Here is a 14,310-nt window from a genome sequence, read left to right as displayed (position 1 = left end):
GTGACTCTTCAGACTTGTTTACAACTCGGCAAGGGCATGGATCCGTGCTGGCTCTGTGTGTTTGTTTTGCGGTTCTTGTTTGGAAAATGTTTAATATTCTAACTGCTGTAGGTTCTGTGGATTAATACATACACATCTGAAGTCCTGTCTTACAATTACATAGCCCTAAGATTTTCAGATATCCTAACGTCAACTTTTCTATGCTTCTGTTACCACTAGGATAGTATCTACACATTTCTAAAAGATGGCCTGCACAAAAAATGTATTTTGGAAACATTATGTATAAATTGCCTAGTTCTATCCGGGTTTTTCTAATATTATGAATTAAGTTACCATTGTATGATAAGTTGTGACTGAGCAAAGGTTTTTCTCATTTGCCAGATGGTTGTAGTGGGAGGTATTAAAGCTCTAGGAGATGACAAGTGGACAGGACAGAGCGAGAAGGAAATGGTGTGCTGAGTTCACCTGAAAGCCTCAGTTCCCAAGCTATTTCTTTGCTAAACTGTGTTTTTCCAAAGTTGTATCTGCACCCTCTCTGGTTTGCAAAGAGGGGACAAAAGAGGGAAATTTTATACATATAAAATCTAAAGAAGAGAGATCTGATAACTAAGGTCAAGATACAGGGAAGGAATAGTAGATAATAAATAGTGTTAGAATATTTTGATGGGTAAATATGAGACGTTATAGAAGAAGCTGGAATGAAATGTGAATTTCGATATTAGAGCCTACCTAACAAAAATTGAAGTAGACAACAATTCCCCTTCTTCCCCCCTTTTCAAGTCACTCCTCTCCAAGTGAACAACAGCACTGCTTTTTTGGCTACAGAAAGCAGCTGAGGCTCAATCCCAAAGCAGCAGCAGGCTCCGGTCCAAAGTGCAAACCAAAAGAAGCAGCGGGAGGGGTAGAACAGAGTCATTACCAAAGACTGAGTACAGAATAAAGTGATTTATGAAAACCAGCATGGAAGGGCATGCTACAGGCTAAAGCCGGACTCAGGAAGGCCTGTTGTGAGGGAGAGGGGAAATCCACAGCCCGGCATGGGAGAAGAGAACCATGGGCACAGAGTAAGTGGGAAGACGGAATAGTGACTGACCCACGGCCACATGGCTCAAGGCAAAGCCATACTCTACCATTTCTTTAAAGAACCGGCATAGGTTCCCAGAGCAGAAAGCCGGCAAGGATTCCTCTTGAATTCATGTTTGAAAAATACCCTCACGCTGAAATTACTAAACAAGATGGTAGTGTTTCTGTTTACATGGAAAGCAGAGTTCAGGGGCGGATCTAGATTTTGTAGGTCTTGAAGCTTAGACAATTTGCGGAGGGTCCTCTTTACGGAAAATGGCAAAAAATTAAGAATTCAAAACTAGGTACAGGGGATTGGAAGGCACCCATGCAAGGGGGTCCTGAAGCTTACGTTGAATTAACTGTGAGGTGAATCTGTTTGAGTGGAGCAGAAGGAGCTGGGGCAGACAGACATCCAAATCCTAAGTGTGTCACTTCTTAGCTTTGGAATCTTGGGCAGTTTAATTTTCCTGTCTGTGAAGCTCAATTTCTTACCTATAAAATAGGGATAATGCCAGTCTTTCTGGCTTGTCAATACAGACTAAATGAGAGAATGTATGTGAAGGTGCCTAGTACATGCCATGACTGCTAATCTGGATGACTTTATGTGGTGCTAAGTTTTGGTAAGTATGATTGTTGATGAAAAGTGGATATCAGCCAGGCGCAGTGGCTCACACCTGTAATCCCAACACTTTGAGAGGCCAAGGTGAGTGGATCACGAGGTCAGGAATTCGAGACCAGCCTGGCCAACATGGTGAAACCTCTACTAAAAATACAAAATTTAGTACAAAATTTAGCACAAAATACAAAAATTAGTCGGACATGGTGGCGGGTGCCAGCTACTTGGGAAGCTGAGACAGGAGAATCATTTGAACCCGGGAGGCAGACGTTGCAGTGAGCCAAGATCATGCCACTACACTCCAGCCTGGGCAACAAAGAGCGAAATTTCTTCTCAAAAAAAAAAGTGAGTATCGATTATTCTGGTCATTATTGTTTGGAGCTCTGATTCCTGGAGATTGAGGAAATGTTTAAAGTATCTGCCAAGTGAGCTAAGCACTCCTAGGCTTTTATCTATATTCAGGGGGCAGATGGCACTCTACTGTCTTCAAGAAGCTTACAGACTAGAGGTGCTAGTCTGGGCTATAGTCATTGGCTGTTGGGAATATAAGAACTCTTGGAATAACTCGAATTGCTGGATAGAAAGAACTGTGGCCAGAGCAGTTACAAGAGGGATGATCAGACCAGCAGTCTCTTTCTTTCCAAGCCTGAGATCAGCTGTGGAAGACCCAGAGCTGAAGTGAAGCCTGGGGATGACCCAGTCTTACTCTCTTGTTTTATGCATGAAAAACAGAGTCCTAGAAAGGCAAAATGGATTGCCCAAGATTATGTGGCTGATTCGGGTCATATCCAGGACTAGAAGGTTGGAGTTCTGCTTCCCAGGTACATTTTTTTTCATCATACTGAACTTTGCTCTAACTCATTCTCCATTTATGCCCCTTCTTTAGTTTTCCTTCTCCATTGTCCACCTAGCAGAACTCTATGGAAGGCCACCCTGGTCCAACAGTCAGGCTGCAGGACCTTTAGGCTTCTTTTGCCTGTTAGTCTGACATGTAGGTAGATCTCTCTCTGTTGCTGAATTTCTCCATTGGTGGAAACCAAGGGTTCAGTTGACACTACAGAGCTGTGGAAGCAAGCAGCACTTGCAGCCAGCAGGCAGGCAGCGGAAAGGGGCCGTGAGGGAGCTTTGGACACCAGTACTTGACAGGGATGTTCAGAACCTGGAGAGCTTCCAAAGGAGAGCAATGAAAACAGCGGGTGGGGATGAGAAGGAAGAACTCTTAGGAAAGATAAAAGGGTTTCAGATTATTTATCTTGGAGAAGAGAAGGCTGAGAGTGTCTTTGAAAAGGAGTTTCAGATATAAGACCAGACCAGCTGTAGTACATCTTCCCTGAGGATGGACTAAGAAATTAGCTAACAGCAGCAATTAGGCTACAGAGCTTTTCAAATTTAGCTGCCTATTAGAGACATCCAGAGAGCTTTTTAAAAAATCTCAATGTTCAAGTTTCACCTCAGAACAGTTAAATCAGAATCTTCTCTTTAGGAGTGGGCGTTAAATATCAGTAATTTCTTTAATGTTTCCCGGGGTAGCCAACATTGATTTCTGATTCAGAAAATTTAAAATTTTAATCTTATGGAATAACTGGGAGGAAAATTGCACAATGATGTCAAACTATGCTAGGAAAAAATATATTTTTTTAATGGAGGGAATACGGATAAGATATAACAAGAGCGGGGAAAGTTGGGATTGGGCTTAGTGTGAAGGAGGAGAATATAGGGAAGGGGGGGTGAAAACCCGTGGCCAAGGCCTTGAGAACAGGTACAGGGGCCTTCCTCCCGCTACAGTCACCACTTTCTGTGACGTCAGTTCACTCCTCCGAGTGTATGTGGCTGTTATGGCTGAGAAAGAGAAAAGAAAAGCCCCTGACAGCTGGAAATTGGACGGACACTATCAGTTAGGCTTTGTATTGCTAGGAGCTGCCCTGGTGTTCGTTCTCACATGTCAATGTCAGGCAAGGCCACTCTGTGATCATGGTGGATCCAGACGCAAATAAGATCACCCTGTGATGATGTCTGAATAAAGACAACAACGTAAACATTGTCCAAGCCACACAAGCGATCGAACATCTTTTGCCGGCTAACACAAGTGACTGCTCCTTCCTTGCCAATCACAGCTTTTCACTTCACTTCATTCTCCTGCTTTCTAGACAAAATCCATTAGGAAACCTAATTATAAAATTACTCCTCCTTCCTCACAGCATCCAATCCAAAGCAAAGCCCTGCTTCCTGAAGCCTCCTGAAAATCACCTAACAGAAATTCATCCGATAACAAGTCCTCAGCGACGCCCTCTGACTGAGGCACCTCACAGTTTACATTGTGTGCACTCTCCCTTGTTGCCACGAGTAATGAACCCAACTTGTGTGTTCCTCGCGGTCTTTGGCTCACGGGCATTGGCGGCACAGTTTGAGCAGGCCGTGTCTGTTTTTTTCTTGTTTGGGGAAACCAGGACAGATGAGAGCTGTCATGTTTCCCAGTCATGGGAAAACAATCATGTTTCCCTTCTGGGTCCCCTCTCTCTCTCTCTGGGCTGAGACATGAGAGATGAGATTCCGGCCACACTTTGCATTCCACATCAGTCAGCTGTGTGATCAGTGCATCAATGTATTTTTCTTATCACAAATAACGTCCTGCAGTGGTGGTTAAAAATGTTTAGGATAAAAGACTGTCCATCGATTGAAGTTGCTCTTTTTAAATGTCACTCTGCCCTAATCCCTCACCACAGCTCCATAGTGTCAGGGTGTCTCCATTCACTCAGAACCCCTGCTCACTAACTGTTCATCAGCCAAGAGCTTCCCACTGAGACTAGTTACATAAGCGTTGCAAACTATATGTACTCTGAGAGTCAGACAAGAAATCAGGGAAACAGGGATTGGAAGAAACAGGATAAAATTGGGAAATAACTGCAATTACTTTTCTAGAGTTAAAGACAAAAGGTATGATTTTCCTTAATAGGGCAGAGTAGTAGGAGCGAATTGTGGAACACATTGGGATAGGAAGAGAGCCTTCTGATTAGATTTTTAAAGTATTCTTCAGGTCTGATGAGATTTTCAGTGAAAGCAACATTTTTCTTGTCATTTTCATTATTCACCTCTTTCCTAAGAAAGTTATGTTTAATCCCACGGGCCAGCAATAGCCAAAATAAACAGTACTAGAGCTGTGCTTTTTAGTGTTTTTCTTGTCTTTTTTCCTCCCCCTCTAGACTTAAAGTATAGATAGCATGGTAGCTATAAGTAAATAATGAACTTTAGAATTCTACAAACCTGAGTTCAAAACCTGGGTCTACCATTTACTAGTTATGTGGCCTAGCAAGTAATTTAATTATCTCTAAGCCTTTGTTTTCCTGTCTTTACATGGTCCTGTCAGTAGTTCTTGTGTCATAAGTTTGTTCTGGTGCCTGTCTAGCACTTAGCACCACGCCTGGCACATTTGGAATGCACAGCAAACGTCACTAATGGTAATGGTTGACGTCATTAATATTCTTTGTCATAAGTCTTGTTTCTTTCAGATCTTGGGTCTGGCATGGTGGCTTACGCCTATAATCCCAGTGCTTTGGGAGTCTGAGGCAGGATTGCTTGAGGCTAGGAGTTTAAGACCAGCCTGGGCAATATAGCAAAACTATCTCTATAAAAGATTAAAAAATAATTAGCTGGGCATGATGGTGCAAACCTGTAGTCCCAGCTACTGGGGAGACTGAGTTGGGCGGATCCTTTGAACCTGGGAGGTTGAGGCTGCAGTGACCTACGATTGTGCCACTGCACTCCAGCTTGGGCAGTAGAGTGAGACCCTCATCTCAAAACAAACAAACAAGCAAGAAACAAGAAAACAAATTGGAGTTTATAGAATTTAGGTGAATTATCCCATCCGGGATCAAACAGAAAACGCTTCACAGTTTCCAGTGACACCTCTGGTTTCCGCACGTAACATCCCAGAGCTTTTCACAGCAGGGTCAAGTACTTGGGCTGTAATAGAGTGTAAACAAAAATCTTAAACAACAACAACAACAACAAAAACCAAAAAAACCTTTATTTTAAGCTAATTTTAGACTTACAGAAAAATTGCAAAAATAGTACAGAGAGTTTCCATCTTTCACTCAGCTTCCCCTAACGTTAGCATCTTTCACAACCATAGTACAATTGTTAGAACGAGGAAATTAACATTGGTAGAGAACTATTAAACTAAAGACCTTATGCAACTTTCACCAGTTTTTACATTCATGTCCTTTTCTATTCCAGGATCCTATCTAGGATCCCATTCAGGACCCCACATTGCATTTAGTTGTGATTTTCCCTTAGTCTCCTGCAGCCTAAAACACTTGCTCAGTCTTTGTTGTCTTGTCTGTCTTGTCTTTCGTGACACTTTTGAAGAGTAGTGATCGGTAATTTTGTCAAATGCCCCTCACTTTGGGTTTGTCTTATGTTTCTTGTGATTGAACCGCATGTTTGGCAAGAATACCACAGAAATGTTGTGTCACTCTTAGTACATCATATCCATGGTTCATGATATAGAGAGATATTGATGTCTTATTACTATCTTATTACTGGTGATGTTGACCTTGGTCATTTGGTTAAGGTGGTTTCTGCCTGGCTTCTCTACTTCAAAATCACTATTTTTCCCTTTGTAGTTAATAAATATCTTGGGGGAGACACTTTGGAATTGTAAAAATTCTGTTCCTCCTGGAACTTTCACCCACTAGTTTTAGCATTCATTGGTAGATCTTGTCTGCAACAATTATTATAGTGGTGTTTGTCTAATGGTGATTTTCTGTTTTTCTCTTTCCTTCTACATTTATTAAGACTTCTTTTTCTTTGAGATGGGGTCTTGCTGTGTTGCCTCAAACTCCTGAGCTTAAGTAATCCTCCCACCTCAGCCTCCCTGAGTAACTGAGATTACAGGTGCATGCCACCATGCTCGGCATCCTTCTATATGTATTAATTGGAATTCAACTGTAAGGAAGACTAGTCCTTTTATCCCACTTATTAACTTGTTGGTTATTTGTATCAGCATGAACTTATTAATGAACTTTGTTCTTTGGGCTACAATCCAATACTATCATTATTCATTTTGTTGTTCAAATTATTTCAGTTATAGCAAAAGCCATAATTTGTTGTTTAGTCTGTTCTACTTGCTCTTTTCTTTTCTTTCAGTGTGATGTTTGAAAAGGGATCCAAAAAGTCAACAGGTTTCTGACTCCTGTGGTTAAACAGAACTATATCTCTTAATTTAAAGGTCTCCAGAGGAGAACCCACCACTTCCTTTGCCACCTTGATGTTGCTCAGAAATGTTCTTTCTTGAAACAAATCATGCTGCTTTTAAAATTTGTTTTTGTGAAATGTCAAACTAGAAAAAAATTTTATTTGTTCTTATTCCACTCCTAGTAGAGTCAAACAATTTTTGGGAGAGCGTATCATGGCGTACTGTCATTTAAACATACCTGGGATCAACTTGGTACAAACCAGGACTCCTAGGCCTGCTTTTTGCGTGGTTCACTTTGTTTTATACAATCCTGTTGTTGGAAGCACAGCCTTCAATTATCCTCACTGACAATCTCTAGTGAGTCTTAAAACTTATGCAGCCTCTTGAGTAAGAACTGTTGAATACGGATTCTGTTGTTACCTGTTTTCAGGTTTCTTGACTTTGCACCCAGCAGACCAAAGGATGATGGCAACGTGAGGTAGATGCAAGGCTAGTCATGCCTGTTTTGTGTGGAACCCCAGACGGGAAGTTGTGAGGGACTGTCGCCAACATTTATCTACCAGTTGTTCTCAAGCTTTTTTTTTTTCTTTAACTTTTGTCAACCTAAGCAGGACAAAAAACCTACCATAGCCATTCCCACTTTATAGAGGAAAAAGAAATTGGGGATAACAAAGATTTGGAGAGGAATAAAATAGGAGACAACACGGTAACATGGCAGCAGTTATGTAAAAACAAAAGAGTTGGTAAGTAAAGCCAACATTCCTTCCATACAAGAGCAGCAGCTCACAACCAACTCAGGATAAGCCTGATGATGTCCTTATCACTGACAGTCTTTCCTGGAAGCTGGAAATTGCAACCGTTTGCATATGTGAGGACACAGAAGGGGCTGTGCAACATTGCCAAAGGCTGAATGGTATCTGAGAAAACACCCGTTATCTGGTAATTTTAGATTACAAATGCCAAAGTTTATAATGCATAGTAGGCCATTAGTAAGTACCACTCAGTGTTACGTAAAAATGGAAGTCAATAGCGCTGCTTTGAAGATGGTCTTTTTTTTACATGAGTTTGTAGGCTTGTCTCAGGACGCTTTTGGTTTATTGCTTTACAGAGCTCAGTCTAACAGATGAAAGCTTGAAAGGGGAGAGGAACAGGGGCAGCTGAAACATAAGAATAATAATTTCCAAGAAGCTTCTGGGAAGCTCTCCAGGTATTACCATGCAGTGTTTCCATGCCCCTACCCCATGCCCTTGAGTTAGATGAGGGATCAAGGAAACGGAAACTACCTTAGACTCTTCGATCCGTCTTTCTTTCCACACCTCTCTGTCATCTCAAGATGTCTCTATCACCTCACTCACTCATTGCCGCATCCCCTACCTAACTCATTCTCACAGTCTGGCCAGAGCCCAGCTTAGCTCAGGGGTCCCTCAGTCCCGTCTCCTGCAGGAAGACTTCCGGGCTCACTGCTCACTGTGAATAATCCCTTAAGGATGAATAACAGCTGCCATTTACAGTTAGTCATCATCTCCTGAAATCTCAAGCTAGACAGTGGCATACGTAGGACTCAGACCCCACATTCTCTGGTGTCAAAGTCTGAGCAGGTTTCCACTACATGTACTGTGCTTCAGCACATGGCTGAGGTGGGACTCTGCCCTGTCCTAGACTCCAGGCTGAATGAACTACTCTCACAGCCGCCTCTGTGGGCTGTTCCTGCAGAGAAACGAAGCTCCCTGGATGACCTCGGCCTCGCGCTCACCGCCTGCTCCTTCCCTTATAACAGCTTTAGGGCTTTGCTTTATTTTAAACTTTGGCACTTCCTTTTCTCTATTGATTTAAAAAATATTTTAAAATTCTAGCATATTAAAAAATCCAAACAATATTGAAAAAGTGGGGAAAAAATCTCCCTTACTGCCATCTCCTGATCTCAGTTCCACTCTACAAATGTAACTACTATTAATCATTTAGCGAAGATTTTTTCAGACTTTTTCTATATGTGTATAAATGTCTGTGTATGTTTGGGAAGTTTTTCTGACATCTCAGAGTTCTGTATCTATGTATCTTTGTTCTAAATCATCGTCCATTCCACATTGCAAGCTGCGAAACGGTAAGATAAACGTATTTTTGAATTAATCTACACAGCACCTGACCAAAGGAATACCTATTCTTGATGGATTTATAGGAGCACTTGTGTTGGAGACGGGTGGGAGGCAGGATCCCTCCAGAGAGACCCTGAGCTCACCAGGTGGGAAGCGCACATGAGCTCTGGGGAGGAGACCACACTTCATAAGCTCACCAGCAACTGGCCAGACCTGCCAGGGCGTGCACACTCCCCAGACTGCGAAATCACTCATGTGTGGGTTGTCCAGTGGCCGAGGGGAGGGGAGAAAAGGGGAGGGGGAGGCACAAGGGTGGAATGTGGGCTGGGCCAAGTTTAGAATTACAAGTGCCACAGAGGCGTTCTGGAACCACACTTTAAATAGCCAGCACCTTCTCCTTCCCCCTTAGATAATTCTTCTCCCCTGACTGGACCTCTGGCAGCAGCTTCACTAAGGTTCGAAATGTTTTCTTCTCTTTTTTTTCTATTTCTGCGTCTCAGACTGCAGGTTGGTGGGATCCATGGGACTTACAACCAAAGGACTTTTTTCTTACCCTCACCTAGAAAATATGCTTCTGACATGTATGGGTGCAAATGCAAAGATTATGTGCTATTTTCTTGACTTTCTGAAACTTGGGTGGCTGTTGACTTAAGTGACACTGTGATTTAGAAAGAGAAAGCCCTAGATTGAGAGGAAAGACAACTGGATTTAACTCCAAGAAAACAAAGTCTTTCTTCTCTGAGAAAAGAGAACAATGATCAACTCTGACAGGACTGAAAGAAAACAAAAATTTGAGTACCTGTTATTCTATTAAGTGTGTATACATATGTATATTTCCTCATTTAATTCTTATAGCTAAGTATATCCTATCTATCATCCCCACTTTTACAGATGAACAAACTAAGGCTCAGAGTCATTCATTAACTTCTCTGAAGTCAGACATTGGTATGAGAAAAAACTAATGTTTGAACCTGGCCTCATCTGACTCTACAGCTCATGGCCTTTCAGACACAACATGCTACCTCTGAGAAGCAGCTCTAATGAGGCTAAGGGAGCCAGGAGAAGGCTACTGTTTCTCCTAGGGTCTGGGAGGGTGGAGAAGGGAAGGCTTTCCATCACTGGGAGAGATCCATCAGCTGGTAAAGGGAGAGGAGGCCAGCACAGTCAGTACCTTAGACAACCTTCCCAAAAGGACTGAGGAGCCCTCTTGGGACCAGTTACTTGAGTTTCTCCTGTGTAGAAAGGAGCTCATTCCCTAATTTATCAGATAAACATAGATGCCTGCTGTTCTCTGACTTTTTTTTTTTTCTTTTTTTTGAGACAGAGTCTCGCTTTGTTGCCCAGACTGGAGTGCAGTGGCGTGATCTCGGCTCACTGCAACCTTTGCCTCCTGGTTTCAAGCGATTCTCCTGCCTCAGCCTCCTGAGTAGCTGGGATTACAGGTGCCTGCCACCATGCCTGGCTAATTTTTGTACTTTTTGTAGAGACGGGGTGTCACCATGTTGGCCAGGCTGGTCTCAAACTCCTGACCTCAGGTGATCCACCCGCCTTGGCCTCCCAAGTGCTGGGATTACAGGCGTGAGCCATCCGTGCCCGGCCTGTTCGCTGACTTTCTAATTTTCTGGGTCAGAGCCAAAGGAGAGTCTGTGGCCAGAAGAGGTTACTGCTGAGAAAGTTCTGTTAACATGAACTTTGCTTGAGGCTTAGAAAAAAGTCCATCTGCCTCCTTCTCCAGAAAAGAGGCCACTCTGCAAAATCAAGGCAGAGTCATTAGAAGATGCTTTTAGTAGACATGCCAGTGAACCTAGGCAGCCAATGTAATCAAAGGGATGGAACTGAAAGAGCAGGGGCAGAGTGGGTTTAAGTCCTGGCTGTGCAAGTTAGTAGCTATATGGCGGCAGCAGTCACATTATTTAACCTCTCTGAGCTGCAACTTCCTTATTTATAAAGTGGAGGTAATAATGCTTACATCTCAGGGTTGTTGTGAGAATTAAATGAAAAGAATGTATGTGAAGTGCCTAGTCTATAGTAGTTGCTAACTAAATGTGGGCCACGTCCAGTCATCCTCAATCCCAACAGTGGTCTGGAATGGGCCATTTCTGACAGTGAACGGTTAAAACTGTGGCTTTTTATTTATATCATCTTCTCTACTGTCACAGACTCCTAATTTGTCATCACCAAAAAAGAAAAAGAGCGCATAGTAAATCTCTGCCTTACGCTGATTTCGGAGAGACATAGAAGGAGTACTTAGACCGCCTCATCTTACTCACAATTCCTGGTCCCACTCAACCTCTCCCAATCCTTTGACAGGATTTTTTTAAAAAACTGGCTTTTATTTTTATATTATAAAAGTAAAACACATTTTTGATGTAATTGTAGAAAATATAGATAAGGAAATGTTCCTATAACCCAACTGCTGAAAGAAAAACATTTTCGTGGCTATCCTACTCCTTCAATGCCTATAAATACTTTATAAAATATTTGTCAAGCATGATCATACTGTATGTACTGTTTTTTACCATATATTGTGAGCATCCTTTTGTGCCGATATACTTGTTTCTATAACACAGGTTTTAATGATTATATATAGTAGTCCATTATATGAATGTGCCATAATTTATCAACATATCTACCATTTTTGACAATTTATGTACTTTCCGATTTTTCGCTGTTATGAACAATAAATATCCTAATGCTACACCTTTCACTCACAATCACAATTATTTCCTCGGCATAAATTCCTGCAAGGGAAATTGGTGGCTTTGAGGACATGTAAAATCCCATCCTTTCAACGTGTCCCAGCATACAGAGTAAACAGACTGAAGCACATGCTAATCCCGATGAGGCTGACTGTAGGGCGGCAGGGAGAATTTAGACAGCACAGCGGCCCATGAACTCCTCCATGTCTGCAATCCTCAACCCAAGAGGGCCTTATAGTGGAAGCAAAGGCTGTCCGTCAGTACCAACACTTTCTTCCTGAAACAGGAAAGGAATATATGTTTTCAGTAGCTGTCACCCAGCGTCTACCAATGAGAACTGCTAAGGAGGACATGGTCTACAGGGAAGGGAATAGAAATTCATCTCTTCCAGTGCATTCATTCCCTTATGGATTTGTTGGTAAAAGCAGGAGGAGGGGTTTCCTTCTGGGGTTCCCAACAGTAACAGAGCATCCCACTTGTTTTCCAGGTGGGATGGATAGCAGGGTCTCAGGCACAACCAGTAATGGAGAGACAAAACCAGTGTATCCAGTCATGGAAAAGAAGGAGGAAGATGGCACCCTGGAGCGGGGGCACTGGAACAACAAGATGGAGTTTGTGCTGTCAGTGGCTGGGGAGATCATTGGCTTAGGCAACGTCTGGAGGTTTCCCTATCTCTGCTACAAAAATGGGGGAGGTGAGATGAGAGCCCTTGTGCCACCCCACCCACTCCTGGAAGGAGGATACTTCCATCTCCTGCACTTACGGCCCCTCTGGGGAGTCCCATAGATGTATAGAATTCTGGAGGTAGGAGGACGCTTAGAGGTCATTAAGGACACTCTGTAAGAGACTAAGACCTAGAAAGGTTACGTGACTATCCCAGGGCTCTTTCTATTATAACGTGGCATCGTAGAAATATGAGCACAAGCTGGAACCAGGTGGATGAGAGTTTGGATTCTGGCTCTGCTACTTAACACTCTGTGTGATCTTGGACAAGTTACTTAAGCTCTCAGAGCATCAATTGCCGCTCCTGCAAATTGAGATAATAATGCCTGCCTTTCAAGGTCATTGTAAGGATTAGAGACAATGTATGTAAAGAACTTAATAAATAGTAGCTTTGTTGATGATGATGTTGATAACCAAACTGTTCTGTGGTCTGAAGATTCCCCAGCCTTGGCCTTGTGTCTTTTTCCTACTTTGCTGGCACGGTGAGGTTCCCTAAGCCATCCATTACCCAACCCCTTCTAGTATAGGCTCTCTTTTTAAAAATTTCGCAGCACAAATGTGTGCATGTTGTAGGGGGAGCATGACCTCCAGCTCTTTACTGTGTCATCATTGGCTTCTCATTCCCCTCTCTTTCAGCCCCCTGGGGTAACTCTGCTATCCCCACAGCAGTGACAGAAATTTTGCAACCACTAACCCACAGTCAGGGAATTTTGTATCTCTGTGGGAAGCCCTAGAGGGATTTCCCAACTACTGGAGGGTTCTGGGTGACCAGTGGGTTAGGAATATCTCCTTGCTTATGGGTAAAGCTTGTAGGATTGGGGCTCCCAGGTCTGATTTTGTAGTGAGACTGCAGCCAGGACTGGAGGAATGTGGAATACAGAGGTAGGTCACCAGGGAAAATGATGAGAGGAGTGATAAGTTCATGGGCTACAGGATTTGAGGTCCTTTAAAGCAACACCTATCCTTTTGCAGGTGAGTAAGAGCTGCCGAACGCATCCAGCTTGAGTCTCACAATGATTTTAGAGAGAGAAAGCATTCAATACAGAGGGGAGGTGTGGGAACTGGGGGAGAACACGAGAGATGCCCTGGGCCCATGGAGTCTGGTTCCCAGGTCTGTGGCAACTGGGGATTGTCCCTGGGTTGGAGGTTAACTTGTATGTTTCCAGAGGGATGAAAATGGGCTGATGTGTCCCTTCTTCCTAGGAATTTCTTTCTGGCCAGTGGCCTGAAATCACAGGACTTTGCTCAGTTTGCACTGTGAGGGAAGAGGGAAGGTCTACCCACTTTTTACCTAGTGCCGAATGCTCCACGTGCTTGTTTAGGAATTTAGGCCTGAGTACCCTCCCTTTGGAGAATCAGGAGAGACGGAGCTGGCCCAGGGTGAAAGCTGGAGGCTGGGGGACTAATCTGGCATTGGGACTCTGGGTCTGGAACCTGGTAACCAGCTTAGCTCCTCACATGGCAGAGAGATTAGGAGGTGAGCAGCTTTCCCCAAGCCTCTCTGGAATTGGGTAAAGGTTGGCCTGGGAATTAGCAGGAATGGCACGAAGAGGTGGGAGAGATTGCCTTCCAGATCTAATGCAAACCACTGGGCTGACAGGGGAAAGTGGAGGGGAGCAGTGACTGGAACGTGGGGGATGAGGGACTCTCCCCGGTCCTTTGTCTGGCAGTGTTTGGGTCCCAGGGCTGTGTGGTGAGTCTGTGTGGGTCTGGAACGTGTTGACTGTGTCTTGTGTGGGAATGCAAAGTACCCACAGCCCTTGGTCATTCACGTGGGTCCTGTGTGGGGAGGTGGAGGCAGCAGGGCGGCGGCTGTGGTCTCCTTCTCCCTGGGTAGAGCCTGCCTTCCAGCACGCTGATTCTGGTGGAGAGTCCTGACATGTTTGGGAGTCCTGCCATCCAGTCAAGTTCTCTTTGTTT

At 43.6% G+C, this 14,310-nt stretch overlaps 1 protein-coding gene across 4 annotated transcripts in view; it reads left to right on the top strand.

Annotated features, from left to right (window-relative positions):
• The first annotated feature begins 548 nt into the window (after positions 1 to 548).
• The window catches only part of SLC6A13 (solute carrier family 6 member 13), a 51,664-nt gene continuing 37,902 nt past the window's right edge, over positions 549 to 14,310 (top strand). For 3 of the 4 annotated variants that reach the window (XM_055095211.2, XM_003820385.5, XM_003820384.5), the window contains exons 1-2: positions 549 to 9,423; positions 12,155 to 12,361. In XM_055095211.2, coding sequence (XP_054951186.1) covers positions 12,160 to 12,361 — 202 coding nt within the window. In that variant the 5' untranslated portion in view covers positions 549 to 9,423; positions 12,155 to 12,159. Of the gene's footprint in view, positions 9,424 to 12,154; positions 12,362 to 14,310 lie in introns of those variants that run through there. The other variant, XM_034935078.3, reaches the window with a different exon arrangement.

The sequence above is a fragment of the Pan paniscus genome, chromosome 10 (assembly GCF_029289425.2).
Source record: "Pan paniscus chromosome 10, NHGRI_mPanPan1-v2.0_pri, whole genome shotgun sequence".
NCBI classification, from domain to species: Eukaryota; Metazoa; Chordata; class Mammalia; order Primates; family Hominidae; genus Pan; species Pan paniscus.
This window is presented reverse-complemented; position numbering and strand designations above follow the sequence as displayed.